This window comes from Heteronotia binoei, chromosome 2, assembly GCF_032191835.1.
Source record: "Heteronotia binoei isolate CCM8104 ecotype False Entrance Well chromosome 2, APGP_CSIRO_Hbin_v1, whole genome shotgun sequence".
NCBI lineage: Eukaryota > Metazoa > Chordata > Lepidosauria > Squamata > Gekkonidae > Heteronotia > Heteronotia binoei.
The window spans coordinates 7,885,265-7,904,342 of record NC_083224.1 but is presented as its reverse complement, the minus strand read 5'-3'; the positions used below and the strand labels follow the sequence as shown (position 1 = coordinate 7,904,342).

General features: G+C 51.4%; 1 protein-coding gene across 1 annotated transcript in view; it reads left to right on the top strand.

The window, feature by feature from the left end:
• Positions 1-19,078, top strand: part of TTLL9 (tubulin tyrosine ligase like 9) — an 88,999-nt gene that overhangs the window by 41,445 nt on the left and 28,476 nt on the right. The window contains exon 5 of the mRNA XM_060233183.1: positions 9,146-9,331. Within this exon, the coding sequence (XP_060089166.1) occupies positions 9,146-9,331 (186 nt within the window). The remainder of the gene's footprint in view (positions 1-9,145; positions 9,332-19,078) is intronic.

Below are 19,078 nucleotides of genomic sequence, written 5' to 3'. Positions count from 1 at the left end.
TGGCATGCAGAAGGTCCCACGTTCAATCCCCAGCATCTCCCATTAAAAGGACCAGGCAGGAGGTGATGGGGAAGACCTCAGCCTGAGACCCTGGAGAGCCAGGAGGAAGAGTCATGGCTCAGTGGAAGAGCCTCTGCTTGGCATGCAGAAGGTCCCAGGTTCTATCCCCAGCATCTCCAGTTAAAAGGACCAGGCATGAGGTGATGGGAAAGACCTCAGCCTGAGACCCTGGAGAGCCAGGAGGAGGAACCATAGCTCAGTGGAAGAGCCTCTGCATGGCATGCAGAAGGTCCCAGGTTCAATCCCCGGCATCTCCAGTTAAAAGGACCAGGCAGGAGGTGATGTGAAAGACCTCTGCCTGAGATCCTAGAGAGCCAGGAGGAGGAGCCGTGGCTCAGGGGAAGAGCCTCAGCTTGGCATGCAGAAGGTCCCAGGTTCAATCCCCGGCATCTCCCATTAAAAGGACCAGGCAGGAGGTGATGGGAAAGACCTCAGCCTGAGACCCTGGAGAGCCAGGAGGAGGAGCCATAGCTCAGTGGAAGAGCCTCTGCATGGCATGCAGAAGGTCTCAGGTTCAATCCCCGGCATCTCCAGTTAAAAGGACCAGGCAGGAGGTGATGTGAAAGACCTCTGCCTGAGATCCTAGAGAGCCAGGAGGAGGAGCCGTGGCTCAGGGGAAGAGCCTCTGCTTGGCATGCAGAAGGTCCCAGGTTCAATCCCCAGCATCTCCCATTAAAAGGACCAGGCAGGAGGCGATGGGAAAGACCTCTGCCTGAGATCCTAGAGAGCCAGGAGGAGGAGCCGTGGCTCAGGGGAAGAGCCTCTGCTTGGCATGCAGAAGGTCCCAGGTTCAATCCCCGGCATCTCCCATTAAAAGGACCAGGCAGGAGGCGATGGGAAAGACCTCAGCCTGAGACCCTGGACAGCCAGGAGGGGGAGTCATGGCTCAGGGGAAGAGCCTCTGCTTGGCATGCAGAAGGTCCCAGGTTCAATCCCCGGCATCTCCCATTAAAAGGACCAGGCAGGAGGTGATGGGGAAGACCTCAGCCTGAGACCCTGGACAGCCAGGAGGGGAAGTCATGGCTCAGGGGAAGAGCCTCTGCTTGGCATGCAGAAGGTCCCAGGTTCAATCCCCGGCATCTCCCATTAAAAGGACCAGGCAGGAGGTGATGGGGAAGACCTCAGCCTGAGACCTTGGAGAGCCAGGAGGGGGAGTCATGGCTCAGTGGAAGAGCCTCTGCTTGGCATGCAGAAGGTCCCAGGTTCAATCCCCGGCATCTCCAGTTAAAAGGACCAGGCAGGAGGTGATGGGGAAGACCTCTGCCTGAGATCCTAGAGAGCCAGGAGGAGGAGCCGTGGCTCAGGGGAAGAGCCTCTGCTTGGCATGCAGAAGGTCCCAGGTTCAATCCCCGGCATCTCCAGTTAAAAGGACCAGGCAGGAGGTGATTAGGAAGACCTCTGCCTGAGATCCTAGAGAGCCAGGAGGAGGAGCCGTGGCTCAGGGGAAGAGCCTCTGCATGGCATGCAGAAGGTCCCAGGTTCAATCCCCGGCATCTCCAGTTAAAAGGACCAGGCAGGAGGTGATGGGGAAGACCTCTGCCTGAGATCCTAGAGAGCCAGGAGGAGGAGCCGTGGCTCAGGGGAAGAGCCTCTGCTTGGCATGCAGAAGGTCCCAGGTTCAATCCCCGGCATCTCCAGTTAAAAGGACCAGGCAGGAGGTGATGGGGAAGACCTCTGCCTGAGATCCTAGAGAGCCAGGAGGAGGAGCCGTGGCTCAGGGGAAGAGCCTCTGCATGGCATGCAGAAGGTCCCAGGTTCAATCCCCGGCATCTCCAGTTAAAAGGACCAGGCAGGAGGTGATGGGAAAGACCTCAGCCTGAGATCCTAGAGAGCCATGAATGGGGCTGTGGCTCAGTGGCAGAGGCTCTGCTTGGCATGCAGAAGGTCCCAGGTTCAATCCCCAGCATCTCCAGTTAAAGGGATCAAATAGTAAGTGATGGGAAAGAGCTCTGGCTGAGGTCCTGGAGAGCAGCTGCCCGTCTGCGTAGACCAGGGGTGGCCGAACTTGCTTGACGTAAGAGGCACACCGAATAAGTGACCACCACACTTGCTCTTTTCTACCGCTACAGACAAACACAGCTGTCCATCTTGATGTCCAAGGCGGTTGGGCAAAATATATAAGGACGTGCGGAGCAAAGTTTGAGTCCAGTGGCACTTTTAAGTCCAACAGAAGTTTTATTCTGGGTATAAGCTCTTGTGTTCACACATCCTTGCTTGAATATTTTTTGCGTGCGCACACACTTCCTCGGGTATCTGAAGAGCTGTGCGTGCACGCCAGAGATCGTATCCAGAATAAATGTTTGTTCGTCTTAAAGGTGCCACCGGACACAAATGTTGTGCTGCTGATTCAGACAAACGCCGCTACCCACCTGAATCTATGAACATGCAGTCTCATGATACAGCCTAATCAATTGGACGTTGACCCGCCTATTATCTATGCCAGGGGTGTCAAACATGCAGCCCCGGGGCCGAATCAGCCCCCCGGAGGGCTCCTATCTGGCCCCCAAGCAACTGGCTGTCATCTGCTTGCTTCTTCTTCTCATTTGCTTCCTTCGGCATAACAGCTTGCTTTGCAAAGTTGCTCAGTCACACAGGAGCTAAAGAGCAAAAGCTCTATTTTCTCCATTGGCTGAGGCTCCTCCCTTGGGGAGGAAGGGGAGAAGGCAGAGCTTGTTTTTCCAGGCTCTCTCAATTGCACAGTAGAGCTACTGAGACAAACCTCTCTTCCTTCTATTGGCTGAGGCTCCTCCCCCTTCTGGTCCCCTGGGGAAGGAAGGGAAGAGCCAGAGATTCCTTTGCCCAGTTCCCTGGATCACATGGCAGAGATACAAAGAAAGCACCTTTAACACCAATGGGTGCTAACATTTTAAGCATATTTAAGGAGGTTTAAAAAAAAACTTTAATTGTGTTTGTCTGTGTCCTTTGTAAAGTTTATGTCTCTGCTACCTAATCTTAAATAGGTACACACATGGCCCGGCCCAATGTGGCCCAGTCCAACAAGGTCTCATTTATGTCAGAACCAGCCCTCATAACAAATGAGTGACATCCCTGATCTATGACTAGAGAGCCAGTTTGGTGTAGTGGTTAAGTGTGCGGACTCTTATCTGGGAGAACCAGCTTTGATTCCCCACTCCTCCACTTGCAGCTGCTGGAATGGCCTTGGGTCAGCCATAGCTCTCATATCTGGGAGAACCGGGTTTGATTCCCCACTCCTCCACTTGCAGGTGCTAGAATGGCCTTGGGTCAGCCATAGCTATCGCAGGAGTTGTCCTTGAAATGGCAGCTGCTGTGAGAGCCGTCTCAGCCCTACCCACCTTACAGGGTGTCTGTTGTGGGAGGAGAAGCTATAGGAGATTGTAAGCTGCTCTGATTCAGAGAGAAGGAAAGGAAAGGTCCCCTGTGCAAGCACCAGTCGTTTCCAACTCTGGGGTGACATTGCTTTCACAACGTTTTCACGGCAGACTTTTTGCCATTGCCTTCCCCAGTCCTTTACACTTCCCCCCCAGCAAGCTGGGTACTCATTTTACCGACCTCGAAAGGATGGAAGGCTGAGTCAACCTTGGGCCGGCTACCTGAATCCAGCTTCCGCCGGAATGGAACTCAGATCGTGAGCAGAGAGCTCAGACTGCAGTACTGCTCCTTTACCACTCTGCGCCACGGGGCCGCTGAGAAGGGCAGGGTATAAATCTGCAATTCTTCTTCTTCTTCTATGCAACATCAGTGGAGCATTTGTAGAGTGTTCTGAATGGTTCAGAGACAATTATTAATGGTATTCTAAAGATAGGATAGGGTGACTTTGTTCTGGCAGCTGCCTCTGAAGTGTAACTTGCAATGTATGGCTTTTCTTCCTGCCCACGTTTCTTATGTTTGATGTGTTTGTATGTTAAACACTTGTGGAAGGAAACCAGAACCTCAGTCGGAGCATGATTAAACTAAGGTCATTCAAGGTCTTCTCATTATCAACACATTGTCTTTTTTATTTTTAATATTTTATTGACTAATACACATACATAAATAAACATACATCGAACACAATAACTACCACCTACCCCCCCTCCCACCACCAAGAGCTCTTTACCATATTTGGTGGCAGTGTAATCATGCCAAAAATATTGGGCCCAAATCAATATTTGGTGCCAGAAAATCTTTAAAATAAGACTTCCACATACCCCAGAATTATATTTACTGAGCGTTGTTAAAGAAAATATGCCCAAACTGGGAAAAAAAAACTTTTGGTACATGTTGATGATGATATTGGATTTATATCCCGCCCTCCACTCCGAAGAGTCTCAGAGCGGCTCACAATCTCCTTTCCCTTCCTCCCCCACAACAGACACCCTGTGAGGTAGATGAAGATATTGGATTTATATCCCGCCCTCCACTCCGAAGAGTCTCAGAGCGGCTCACAATCTCCTTTCCCTTCTCCCCCACAACAGACACCCTGTGAGGTAGATGAAGATATTGGATTTATATCCCACCCTCCACTCCAAAGAGTCTCAGAGCGGCTCACAATCTCCTTTCCCTTCCTCCCCCACAACAGGCACCCTGTGAGGTAGATGAAGATATTGGATTTATATCCCACCTTCCACTCCAAAGAGTCTCAGAGCGGCTCACAATCTCCTTTTCCTCCCCCCCCCCACAACAGACACCCTGTGAGGTAGGTGAAGATATTGGATTTATATCCCGCCCTCCACTCCAAAGAGTCTCAGAGTGGCTCACAATCTCCTTTCCCTTCCTCCCCCACAACAGACACCCTCTGAGGTAGATGAAGATATTGGATCTATATCCTGCCCTCCACTCCGAAGAGTCTCAGAGTGGCTCACAATCTCCTTTCCCTTCCTCCCCCACAACAGACACCCTGTGAGGTAGATGAAGATATTGGATCTATATCCTGCCCTCCACTCCGAAGAATCTCAGAGTGGCTCACAATCTCCTTTACCTTCCTCCCCCACAACAGACACCCTGTGAGGTAGATGAAGATATTGGATTTATATCCCACCCTCCACTCCAAAGAGTCTCAGAGCAGCTCACAATCTCCTTTCCCTTCCTCCCCCACAACAGACACCCTGTGAGGTAGATGAAGATACTGGATTTATATCCCACCCTCCACTCCAAAGAGTCTCAGAGCGGCTCACAATCTCCTTTCCCTTCCTCCCCCACAACAGGCACCCTGTGAGGTAGGTGAAGATATTGGATTTATATCCCGCCCTCCACTCCAAAGAGTCTCAGAATGGCTCACAATCTCCTTTCCCTTCCTCCCCCACAACAGACACCCTGTGAGGTAGATGAAGATATTGGATTTATATCCCGCCCTCCACTCCGAAGAGTCTCAGAGCGGCTCACAATCTCCTTTCCCTTCCTCCCCCACAACAGACACCCTGTGAGGTGGGTGGGGCTGGAGAGGGCTCTCACAGCAGCTGCCCTTTCAAGGACAACCTCTGCCAGAGCTATGGCCGACCCAAGGCCATTCCAGCAGCTGCAAATGGAGGAGTGGGGAATCAAACCCGGTTCTCCCAGATAAGAGTCCGCACACTTAACCACTATACCAAACTGGCTAGAATTTTATTTGCCAAATATTGGAAGGTCCCTAAAATACCTGATAGGGATTAATTTTTACAAAAGTTTTCAGAAGCTGCTGAATTGGATACGTTAACGATGAGATTAAGAGGAGGGAATTTACGGGATTGTAAAAAGACTTGGGATCCACTGTATCTAGGGATAAAAAGTATGGGAACTGAAACGAGGAATTCGAAATTGTGTTATGGAAATATCAACGCATTGTCATGTCCCAACCAGGGAGACCAAAGAAGGAGAACTTTGGGGAGATGCGATACCCAGGGATTACCTTTTTTTTGGAAGCAAAGGCACTAAACTGGGAAAAAACCCAAACAGACAGCAAACCGTGGGTCTCTATGAATCATAACTAGCATGATATTTCAGCGCTTATGTGAATGAACAACATGAAGGAACAGAGGGAAGGGAAGAAAGGGCTGGTTTAGAATGTTTCCCAAGCGTCATTGTGTAGAAAAAGGTGCGGGAGCTCATTAGCACGACTCATTTGCATGGGCCACGCCCCCCTGACATCATTGGAAAGTGTACTAAATTCTGTCAGCTCAGCATCTAGCTTAAAATGCTTCTCGAATTAGAGTTGTCATCATAAAACCTGACTCCCGTCCAGGGTTCCCTCTAAGCTGAGTTTGCGTGAGCTAGCTCACAGATTTTTCGTTCAGGAAGGATGTCTCCAGAGAAGAAGAGTTGCAGATTTATACCCCGCCCTTCTCTCCGAATCAGAGACTCAGAGCGGCTTACAATCTCCTCTATCTTCTCCCCCCACAACAGACACCCTGTGAGGTGGGTGGGGCTGAGAGGGCTCTCACAGGATGAGGAGACTGCAGATTTATACCCTGCCCTTCGCTCTGAATCAGAGACTCAGAGCAGCTCACAATCTCCTCTATCTTCTCCCCCCACAACAGACACCCTGTGAGGTGGGTGGGGCTGAGAGGGCTCTCACAGAAGGAGGAGACTGCAGATTTATACCCTGCCCTTCGCTCTGAATCAGAGACTCAGAGCAGCTCACAATCTCCTCTATCTTCTCCCCCCCACAACAGACACCAAGTGAGGTGGGTGGGGCTGAGAGGGCTCTCACAGCAGCTGCCCTTTCAAGGACAACCTCTGCCAGATCTAATGGAGAACCCAAGGCCATTCCAGCAGCTGCAAGTGGAGGAGTAAACGGATAAAAGGAAGTCCTTCTTCACCCAAAGGGTGATTAACATGTGGAATTCACTGCCACAGGAGGTGATGGCGGCTACAAGCACAGCCAGCTTTAAGAGGGGATTGGATAAAAATACGGAGCAGATGTCCATCAGTGGCTATTAGCCACAGTATATGTATATATATGTGTGTGTGTGTGTGTGTGTGTACACACACACACATATATTGGCCACTGTGTGACACAGAGTGTTGGACTGGATGGGCCATTGGCCTGATCCAACATGGCTTCTCTTATGTTCTTATGTGACCCAGAGTGTTGGACTGGATGGGCCATTGGCCTGATCCAACATGGCTTCTCTTATGTTCTTATGTGACACAGAGTGTTGGACTGGAGGGGCCATTGGCCTGATCCAACAGGGCTTCTCTTATGTTCTTATGTGACACAGAGTGTTGGACTGGATGGGCCATTGGCCTGATCCAACATGGCTTCTCTAATGTTCTTATGTGACACAGAGTGTTGGACTGGATGGGCCATTGGCCTGATCCAACATGGCTTCTCTTATATTCTTATGTGACACAGAGTGTTGGACTGGAGGGGCCATTGGCCTGATCCAACAGGGCTTCTCTTCTGTTCTTATGTGACACAGAGTGTTGGATTGGAGCGGCCATTGGCCTGATCCAACATGGCTTCTCTTATGTTCTTATGTGACACAGAGTGTTGGACTGGATGGGCCATTGGCCTGATCCAACATGGCTTCTCTTATGTTCTTATGAGTGGGGAATCAAACCCAGTTCTTCCAGAAAAGAGTCCACACACTTAACCACTACACCAAACTGGCTCTCTCTGAGCACACTCATTTATGCAAGTAGCTCCCAACTTTAATGCCAGTAGCTCACAAAGTGGGATTTTTGCTCACAAGACTCTGCAGCTTAGAGGGAACATTGCTCCCCATCATATTTTTTAAATTACTCTCTCCTATGCGGCCACAGTGGCATGCTGAAGATTTCCATCCGCCTGCTTTCTATGTTTTGGTTATTTCCCCATTTTTTGCAGTGTGGGGGGGGGGGATATTAGTAAGGATGTCACATCTTAGAGTTCAGCAACATTCTTACAGGGGATTTGAACAATGGAGCCCAAAAGCAAGTATTTATGGGGGGGGCGCAGGTAAGAAAGAAAGAGCAAAATAACATTTGGAAGTTCTGGAGCTCTGCTCCTGTGAGCTGCTTTCCAAAATGTGGCCTGCTATTTTATAAAATGAAAATAAATCAGTTTTTAAAAGACTGTCCTTACTTTGGGGAGGGGTTGTGGCTTTGTGACAGAGCATCCACTTGGCATGCAGAAGGTCCCAGGTTCAATCCCTGGCATCTCCAATTAAAAGGACCAGGTGGGAGGAGATGGGAACGACCTCAGCCTGAGACCCTGGAGAGCCAGAAGGGGGAGCCGTGGCTCAGGGGAAGAGCCTCTGCTTGGCATGCAGAAGGTCCCAGGATCAATCCCCAGCATCTCCAGTTAAACGGACCAGGCGGGAGGTGATGGGAAAGACCTCAGCCTGAGACCCTGGAGAGCCAGGAGAAGGAGCTGTGGCTCAGGGGAAGAGCCTCTGCTTGGCATGCAGAAGTTCCCAGGTTCAAACCCCAGCATATCCAGTTCAAAGGACCAGGCAGGAGGTGATGGAAAAGACCTCAGCCTGAGACCCTGGAGAACCAGGAGGAGGAGCCGTGGCTCAGGGGAAGAGCCTCTGCTTGGCATGCAGAAGGTCCCAGGTTCAATCCCCGGCATCTCCCATTAAAAGACCAGGCAGGAGGTGATAGGAAAGACCTCAGCCTGAGACCCTGGAGAACCAGGAGGAGGAGCCGTGGCTCAGGGGAAGAGCCTCTGCTTGGCATGCAGAAGTTCCCAGGTTCAAACCCCAGCATATCCAGTTCAAAGGACCAGGCAGGAGGTGATGGGAAAGACCTCAGCCTGAGACCCTGGAGAGCCAGAAGGGGGAGCTATGGCTCAGGGGAAGAGCCTCTGGTTGGCATGTAGAAGGTCCCAGGTTCAATCCCCGGCATCTCTAGTTAAAAGGACCAGGCAGGAGGTGATGGGAAAGACCTCAGCCTGAGACCCTGGACAGCCAGGAGGGGGAGCCATGGCTCAGGGGAAGAGCCCCTGCTTGGCATGTAGAAGGTCCCAGGTTCAATCCCCAGCATCTCCCATTAAAAGACCAGGCAGGAGGTGATGGGAAAGACCTCAGCCTAAGACCCTGGAGAGGCAGGAAGAGGAGCTGTGACTCAGTACACCAAACATCCATTTAGATCTAATATCTCGGCAGCGGTCGTTTGCTATCTCCATTTGTTGAGGCCGGCCTGGTTTTTCTCTTCACACGTGCAGCTGACCCGGAAGAACTATATCGTGAAGAACCTGAAGCGCTTCCGGAAGCAGCTGGAGCGGGACTCTGGGAAGCTGGAGGCCGTGAAATGCGACTTCTTCCCCAAGACGTTCGAGATGCCCTCGGAATACCACCTGTTTGTCGAAGAGTTTCGCAAGAACCCTGGCATCACCTGGATTATGAAACCGGTAAGGGAGCGGAGTTTTAAGAGCGGGCAGGAAGAGATACCCCAATCCTTCCAGCATGTCTTCAAGTACTTGAAGTGCTGAGGTGGCCAGCGGTAGCTCTCCAGATGTTTTTTTGCCTACAACTCCCATCAGCCCCAGCCATTGGCCATGCTGGCTAGGGCTGATGGGAGTTGTAGGCAAAAAGGCATCTGGAGAGCTACCCTCGGCCACCCCTGATGTAGAGGTTGGTGTGGAATCATTTTCTGTGGCCCCGGAAGGTAGGACCAGAACCAGAGGGTTGCAATTAAAAGAGTTTCCGGGCTCAACATTAGGAAGAACTTCCTGACCGTTAGAGCGATTCCTCAGTGGAACAGGCTTCCTCCTCGGGAGGTGGTGGGCTCTCCTTCCTTGGAGGTTTTTCAACAGAGGCTAGATGGCCATCTGACAGCAATGAAGATCCTGTGAATTTAGGGGGAGGTGTTTGTGAGTTTCCTACATTGTGCAGGGGGTTGGACTAGATGATCCCGGAGGTCCCTTTCAACTCTATAAATCTATATTCTATTAGGAAGAACTTCTGACTGTTAGAGCGGTTCCTCAGTGGAACAGGCTTCCTCCTTGGGAGGTGGTGGGCTCTCCTTCCTTGGAGGTTTTTCAACAGATGCTAGATGGGCATCTGACAGCAATGAAGATCCTATGAATTTAGGGGGAGGTGTTTGTGAGTTCCCTGCATTGTACGGGGGGTTGGACTAGATGGCAGGTGATAGGATCACCATCTTCAAGTACTTGAAGGGCTGTCCTATAGACAATGGGGTGAAATTGTTTTCTGTGGCCCCGGAAGGTAGGACCAGAACCATTGGGTTGAAATTAAAAGAGTTTCCGGGCTCAATATTAGGAAGAACTTCCTGACGGTTAGAGCGGTTCCTCAGTGGAACAGGCTTCCTCCTTGGGAGGTGGTGGGTTCTCCTTCCTTGGAGGTTTCTAAACAGAAGCTAGCTGGCCATCTGACAGCAATGAAGATCCTGTGAATTTAAAAAGGTAAAGGTAGTCCCCTGCGCAAGCACCAGTCGTTTCTGACTCTGGGGTGACGTTGCTTTCACAACGTTTTCATGGCAGACTTTTTTACAGGGTGGTTTGCCATTGCCTTCCTCAGTCATCTATGCTTCGCCCCCCAGCAAGCTGGGGATTCATTTGACCGACCTTGGAAGGGTGGAAGGCTGAGTCAACTTGGAGCCAGCTACCTGAACCAGCTTCCGCTGGGATTGAACTCAGGTCATGAGCAGAGGGCTCCGATTGCAGTACTGCAGCTTTAAGACTTTGTGCCACGGGGCTCTCTAAAGGTAAAGGTAGTCCCCTGTGCAAGCACCAGTCGTTTCCGACTCTGGGGTGACGTTGCTTTCACAACATTTTCACAGCAGGCTTTTTACGGGATGGTTTGCCCTTGCCTTCCCCAGTCATCTACACTTTCCCCCCAGCAAGCTGGGTCCTCATTTGACCGACCTCGGAAGGATGGAAGGCTGAGTCAACCTCGAGCTGGCTACCTGAACCAGCTTTCGCTGGGATCGAACTCAGGTCGTGAGCAGAGGGCTCCGACTGCAGTGAGTTTCCTGCATTGTGCAGGGGGTTGGACTAAATGACCCTGGAGGTCCCTTCCAATTCTGCGATTCTATGATTCTATGACTAAGTGGAGTATAGCACCATCTTGCTAGAACCTTGTCGCTTTGCTGGGATACATCCATTGATTTAGGCGCAGTGGCCTCTGATGCCCAGACGGCGTCCCATTGCTCTTGTGTAAAGCTCATTCTCCTTGATCCCACCGGCTCGCCTCCTCGCGCTAGCGGGAAATCCTCTGCCTGTTCTGGAGGTTGGCAAGGCGCTGAGCAGAGCCGAGGAAGTGCTGCGCCATCTCCAGATGACGGGGCAAACGTCTTGACTCCTGCGTCCGCCCCACGTAATTGCCTCCCAACACCCATCTGCCAGGGCTCACAGATTTGCCAGGCAAATGAAAGCTGGCACCGGGTGCTTTCCCCTTACTCCACCGCAGATGGAGCAAATAAGGGGTGGGGTTTTTTTTCCTGAGCCGGGGAAAGGGAGGCAATTATGCAAAACTAGCTGGTGAATTACTGCCAGGAGGATAACAGGCAGCGATTATCTAAGCCTACAAATGATAATTTGCGTTAATTGCCAGCGAGAAACCTTACATTAAGCCGATTTGGGCCCACGTCTTCAATTAGCGTGTGGGGAAAACCAGGAAATGCTAAACGGGACTAATAGATACATACACACATGTATATATAATTCAGGGTTGCCAAGTCCGACTCCAGAAACGTCTGGGGGACTTTGAGGGTGGAGACGGGAGACTTTGGGGGTGCAGCCAGGAGCAAGGGGGTGACAAACTCAGTTGAACTCTGAAGGGAGTTCTGGCTATCATATTTAAGGGGACCGTGCTCCTTTTAAATGCCTTCCCTCCACTTGGAATAATGGAGGATAGGAGGGTTTGGGGGTTCATAGAATTGGAGTCCCTGGTCTGATCTTTTTGAAACTTGGGGTTGTTGGGTTTTTTTTGAGGAGAGGTACTAGATGCTATAACTGCTCCGTGGCACGGAGTGGTAAAAGCTGCAGTACTGCAGTCGGAGCCCTCTGCTCATGACCCGAGTTTGATCCCAGCGAAAGCTGGTTTCAGGTAGCCGGCTCCAGGTTGACTCAGCCTTCCATCCTTCCGAGGTTGGTCCAATGAGCTTGCTGGGGGGAAAGCGTAGATGACTGGGGAAGGCAGGGGCAAACCACCCCGTCAAAAGTCTGCTGTGAAAATGTTGTGAAAGCAACATCACCATTCTTTCCCGTGGCCCAGTTATTTTTACACTTCTCCTTCGTGACCCACTAAAATTTGGGAGTGGACCCAGGAGACTTTGGGGGTGGAGCCGGGAGAAAGGAATTATGTCATTTCCTGTGGTGTCAAGGGCCAAGTGATGTCACTTCTGGGGTACACTGAACCAAAACTCCACCTTTTCCTGTGATGTCACTTCCAGAATGTCCACCAGTGGGGCCAGGGCACTAGAAGCCCTCTCACTGTTGCTTCCTCCCCTCCCAGCACCAAGAATACAGACAGAGCATCACTTGCAGGGAAAGAAAGAAAGGAGGGAGGGCAAAGGGGAAAAAAAAGCCTTCCTCACCATCAGATGACCTCAGCCAGCAACAATTCTGCCCAGGGGTCATTTGGTAAAAATGCGGGGGGCGGGGGGAGAAGGAAGGAGAGGCAGCCCAGCTCCTTTCTGCACAACAGAGAGACGGGGGAAGGAAGGAAGCCAAACACAGCTCAGACTTTGCAGCCTGTGTCAGTCTTCAAGGCTAACTTTTCTCTGCACAACAGAGAGACGGGGGGAAGGAAGCCAAACAGAGCTCAGACTTTGCAGCCTGTGTCAGTCTTCAAGGCTAGCTTTTCTCTGCACAACAGAGAGACGGGGGAAGGAAGGAAGCCAAATGGAGTGCAGGCTTTGCAGCCTGTGTCAGTCTTCCAGGCTAGCTTTTCTCTGCACAACAGAGAGACAGGGGAAGGAAGGAAGCCAAACGGAGCGCAGGCTTTGCAGCCTGTGTCAGTCTTCAAGGCTAGCTTTTCTCTGCACAACAGAGAGACGGGAGAAGGAAGGAAGCCATATGGAGCGCAGGCTTTGCAGCCTGTGTCAGTCTTCAAGGCTAGCTTCTATCTGCACAACAGAGAGACGGGGGAAGGAAGCCAAACGGAGTGCAGGCTTTGCAGCCTGTGTCAGTCTTCAAGGTTTTCTCTGCACAACAGAGAGATGGGGGAAGGAAGGAAGCCAAGTGGAGCGCAGGCTTTGCAGCCTGTGTCAGTCTTCAAGGCTAGCTTTTCTCTGCACAACAGAGAGATGGGGGAAGGAAGGAAGCCAAACGGAGTGCAGGCTTTGCAGCCTGTGTCAGTCTTCAAGGCTAGCTTTTCTCTGCACAACAGAGAGACGGGGGAAGGAAGGAAGCCAAACGGAGTGCAGGCTTTGCAGCCTGTGTCAGTCTTCAAGGCTAGCTTTTCTCTGCACAACAGAGAGACGGGGGAAGGAAGGAAGCCAAGTGGAGCGCAGGCTTTGCAGCCTGTGTCAGTCTTCAAGGCTAGCTTTTCTCTGCACAACAGAGAGATGGGGGAAGGAAGGAAGCCAAGTGGAGCGCAGGCTTTGCAGCCTGTGTCAGTCTTCAAGGCTAGCTTTTCTCTGCACAACAGAGAGATGGGGGAAGGAAGGAAGCAGAGCAGAGGTCATGCTTTGCTGGGGGTGGGGCTAGCTTTGGCTTTTCTGGTGACCCAGTAGTGAGGCTTCCGTGGCCCTGTACCGGGTCACGACCCTGCAAATGGGAAACACTGCCCTATGGGAATCGGTCTCTGTAGGGAACAATGGAGTGCCCAGCAGACATTTCCCCCCGCCCCCCGCTTTCTGATGACCCTGAAGCGGGGGGGGGCTCCCTGGGGATTGGCAACCCTAGAAGAGGTGGGTCAGGCCGATCTCTCCCACCCCCTGTCCCTGCCTTGGGAGGCTCTGATGGGGTGGGACGGCGGCATTTAAAAAAAAGAAAGAAAACATTTTAAACAAATAAATGTAAGTAAAATCTCAGACTCGACGGCTCCCGCAGGGCTCAGAGCGATGTATCTTTCGAGCAGCTGTCACTTGAGCGAGGGGAAGAAAAATCTCCTGGAAAAAAACCTGCGATAAAAATATTTCTTTCCTTTCCTTACAAAATGTTCTGCTGGGGGTGAGGGGGGCGAAGGAATATGCAGGCCTTAAACCTGAGAAGGTAATATACGAGTCTGAGCTACAGACGCTTTAACGGCCCAATATCTCATGTCCCGCGAGGCTCGGAAAAGCTTGCTTTATCACCAGGGGGTGGGGAGGGGATTCCGGGATTTCAGGAGCCGATTCGGGCAAGACGGCCGGCCGCTGTGAGGCCACAGAGGCGGCCTTGGCTGGCAAGAGGCCCATCCAGGAAGGACACGATTTGTGGGGGCCACCAGCGGGAGAGCCTTGCTTGCTATAACTGGCAGCTCTCAAAAGCTTCTGCTTTGCTAAATTTGTTGCGGTTGTTGTTCAGTCGCACGGTCGAGTCCCACTCTTTGCGACTCCACGGAGAAAGTCACGCCAGGCCCTCCTGTCTTCCGCCACCCTCCGAAGTCTGCTCAAATTTGTGTTGGTGACATCAGTAACGCTGTCCAGCCGTCTCCTCTTTTGCCGTCCCCTTCTTCTTTTGCCTTCTGTCTTTCCCAGCATCAGGGTCTTCTCCAGCGAGTGCTCCCTTCTCATTGGGTGGCCAAAGCATTGGAGCTTCAGCCTCTGACCTTCCAGGGAACAGTCTGGCTTGATTCCCCTTAGGACTGACTGATTGGATCTGATAAATTTGTTACCCTTTAGTATTGGGGCCCCCACCCTTTTTGGACTTGTGGGCTTCTTGTGAGTTAGGTCTCACGGTAGGGTTGCGAGGTCCGATTCAAGAAATATCTGGGGACTTTGGGGGTGGAGCCAGGAGACTTTGGGGGTGGAGCCAGGAGCAATCTTGTGACAAGCGTCATTCAGCTCCAAAGGGAGTTCTGGCCATCATGTTGGAAGGGACTTCACACCTTTTAATTGAATCTGGCACTGAGTTCAGGCAGTCAGGAGCTGGGCCAGAATATTCCTTGGCCAGCCACTGGAGAGCCAGTTTGGCGTAGTGGTTAAGTGTGCGGACTCTTATCTGGGAGAACCAGTTTTGATTCCCCACTCCTCCACTTGAACCTGCTGGGATGGCCTTAGGTCAGCCATAGCTCTTGCAGGAGTTGCCCTTGAAAGGGCAGCTTCTGTCAGAGCTCTCTCAGCCCCGCCTACCTCAAAGGGTGTTTGTTGTGTGGGGGTGGGGGGTGGGAAGGGAAAGGAGATTGTGATCACTCTGAGATTCAGAGTATAGGGTGGGATATAAATCCAATATCATCCTGAAACCCCCACCCACCCCCCCAGCTGCTTTTCTGCTAAACAGGGAGCTGTTTCAGCAGCTATTTCAGGGACTTTATAGCACCCACGATATTTTGGTGTTCACTAGACCGAGCACCGCTTTCTTAGATGGCTTCGATTCTCGTTTGTGCATTATGACGCTCCTTGGGAATTATCCCGCTATTTTAAATGATGCCAGCTCAGCGTTTCCTTTTGCGAGCCGGTGTCGCACGCCGACTCAGGTTGCCTCCCCATGAAGGTTCTGCTCCATGCTTTCCCTCCCCCCGCCACAAATGGAGGGGGGGATGTCCCATCAGAGGAACTGGATGGCCACCATGTGGGACAGTCAGCCAGTGAAGATCCTTGTGCTGTGGGGACAGCTTAGAATCACAGAATCATAGAGTTGGAAGGGACCTCAAGGATCATCTAGTCCAACCCCCTGCACAATGCAGGAAACTCACAAACACCTCCCCCTAAATTCACAGGATCTTTATTGCTGTCAGAGGGCCATCTAGCCTCTGTTTAAAAACCTCCAAGGAAGGAGAGCCCATCACCTCCCAAGGAGGAAGCCTGTTCCACTGAGGAACCGCTCTAACAGTCAGGAAGTTGTTCCTAATGTTGAGCTGGAAACTCTTTTGATTTAATTTCAACCCAATTGTTCTGGTCCTACCTTCTGGGGCCACAGAAAACAATTCCACCCCATCCTTTATATGACAGCCCTTCAAGGACTTGAAGATGGTGATCCTATCACCTCTCAGCCGCCTCCTCTCCAGGCTAAACATGCCCAGCTCCTTCAACCTTTCTTCATAGGACTTAGTTGGAAGGGGCCTCCAGGGTCATCTAGTCCAACCTCCTGCACAATGCAGGAAACCCACAAACACCTCCCCCTAAATTCACAGGATCCGCATTGCTGTCAGATGGCCATCCAGTCTCTGTTTAAAAACCTCCAAGGAAGGAGAGCCCACCACCTCCCGAGGAAGTCTGTTCCACCGAGGAACCGCTCTAATGGTCAGGAAGTTCTTCCGAATGTTGAGCCGGAAACTCTTTTGATTTAATTTCAACCCACTGGTTCTGGTCCTACCTTCCGGGGCCACAGAAAACAATTCCACACCATCCTCTATAGAACAGCCCTTCAAGTACTTAAAGATGGTGATCCTGTCACCTCTCAGATGCCTCCTCCCCAGGCTAAATATGCCCAGCTCCTTCAACCTTTCTTCATCATAGGACTTGCCAAAGCCGTGCTTTTAAAAATCTGCACATGCAGTCAGACCAATCAGAAGGAACTCTGTCAGTGGCCAATGCAGTCAGTGGCCAATCAGAAGCCTTGCTGGGCAAAAGCCCTGCCTGTTCCCACCCACTTTCTAAAGACACTCCAGAAAAAGTTTGGGCAGGCACCTTTTTGCCCATTGGAACCCTCGCGGGGACCCCTGGAATAGACAGTTATCCTGGTCAACAGAGGGAGTGTGTCTAGTCAGTTGTGACCTGGAAATGCAGCTTCCGGTCAGACGTCAGAGTACTAAGGGAGGATAGATCCCAGTAGGCAGCCATGTTGGTCTGAAGCAATAGAACAAAGAAGAAGAAGATATTGGATTTATATCCTGCCCTCCACTCCGAAGAGTCTCAGAACGGCTCACAATCTCCTTTCCCTTCCTCCCCCACAACCGACACCCTGTGAGGTGGGTGGGGCTGGAGAGGGCTCTCACAGCAGCTGCCCTTTCAAGGACAACCTCTGCCAGAGCTATGGCTGACCCAAGGCCATTCCAGCAGCTGCAAGTGGAGGAGTGGGGAATCAAACCCGGTTCTCCTAGATAAGAGTCCGCACACTTCACCACTACACCAGACTGGCTCTCCGCAGATCCCTATTTGTGATTCTTTTAATCTTCTAAAAACATTCCCATGATTCTACACTGCCCACTTATATTAAGAATTGCTCTTTGCCATTCCCATTTGGTCTGATGAAGTCTGCTTAAGAGCATACGAAACCTTACATTCTGCATAAAACTTAGTTGGTCTTAAAGTTGCCACTTGTCTACTGCTTTCTACTAAGGGAGGAGTTATGCTTGTTCCCAGTTTGTTTCATAATTGCTGGTAATAAATCCTTGAGTTGTTGAAGGCAGGCCTATCTCCCGTCTGAGTACTAGCCCGGGCCGACCCTACTTAGCTTCTGAGATCTGATAAGATTGAACTAGACAGGGCCCTCTAGGTCAGGGGCAAAAAGGCATACAGAGGTGGCCTTGCCATTGCCTGCCTCCATGTAGCAACTCTTTACTTCCTGGAGGTCTCCCATCCAAATGCTATTCTGATTGTATGGCACTGTGTGTAGAATAGCTAGGAGATCATAAGATTTCAATGCAGCCAGAAGCACTAGCTCTTTTTGCGGTATGCACCACTAGGTGGCGAGCTAGACTTGTTTTTAAGGCAAGACACGGCTTCTTTTTTTTTGTAGTGGGACCTCCTTTGCCTGTTAGGCCACACACCCCTGATGTAGCCACTCCTCCGAGAGCTTACAGTAGGCCCTGTAAGCTCTTGGAGGATTGGCTACATCAGGAGGGTGTGGCCTAATATGCAAAGGAGTTCCTTGTACAAAAAAAAAGCCGTGGGCAAGAGGCATTTCAGGGGCGGTTTGCCATTGACTGCCTCTGTGTCAGAAGTCTGGTATTCCTTGGAGGTTGCCCTTCCATATACTAGCCGAGGCCGACAATGCGTAGCTTCCAGATCAGGATAGCCTGGGTCAACCAGGTCGAGAGGAATGTCCCCTCTAAGCTGCAGAGCTTGGTGTGAAAAAAGTCTACTTGTGAGCAACTGGCGTTAAAATTGAGTTACTCCCTAAATTATTGTGCTCTGGGGCCATTTTTCCTGAGCTAAGACAAAAAGGTGTGAGCTGGAGGCTAAAAATCTGTGAGCTAGCTCACGCTCACTCAGCTTAGGGGGAACACTGGTCGAGGCAGAGATGCCCAGAGGTGGTTTGCGTTTTGCCTGCCTCTGCATAGCAACCCTGGACTTCCTTTTTTGCATCTCCCCTTTGGGGAGGGACGGTGGCTCAACGGTAGAGCATCTGCTTGGTAAGCAGAAGGTCCCAGGTTCAATCCCCGGCATCTCCAACTATAGAAGGTCCAGGCAAGTAGGCATGAAAAACCTCAGCTTGAGACCCTGGAGAGCAGGGGAGGGACGGTGGATCAGTGGTAGAGCATCTGCTTGGTAAGCAGAAGGTCCCAGGTTCAATCCCCGGCATCTCCAACTATAAAGGGTCCAGGCAAGTAGGCGTGAAAAACCTCAGCTTGAGACCCCGGAGAGCAGGGGAGGGACGGTGGATCAGTGGTAAAGCATCTGCTTGGTAAGCAGAAGGTCCCAGGTTCAATCCCCGACATCTCCAACTATAAAGGGTCCAGGCAAGTAGGCGTGAAAAACCTCAGCTTGAGACGCTGGAGAGCCGCTGCCAGTCTGAGTAGGCAATACTGACTTTGATGAACCGAGGGTCTGATTCAGCATAAGACAGCTTAATCTGCTCATGTCCACAAAGGCTTCGTAGTCTTAGGTATCTGCTCTTGCTGCAGTTGCGGTGGAAGATGAAAGCACAGACGGGGAGGGATGGTAGCTCAGTGGTAGAGCATCTGCTTGGTAAGCAGGAGGTCCCAGGTTCAATCCCTGCCAACTCCAACTAAAAAGGGTCCAGGGAAACATGCGTGAAAAACCTCAGCTTGAGACCCTGGAGAGCCATGAATGGGACAGTGGCTCAGTGGTAGAGCATCTGCTTGGTAAGCAGAAGGTCCCAGGTTCAATCCCCGGCATCTCCAACTTAAAAGGGTCCAGGCAA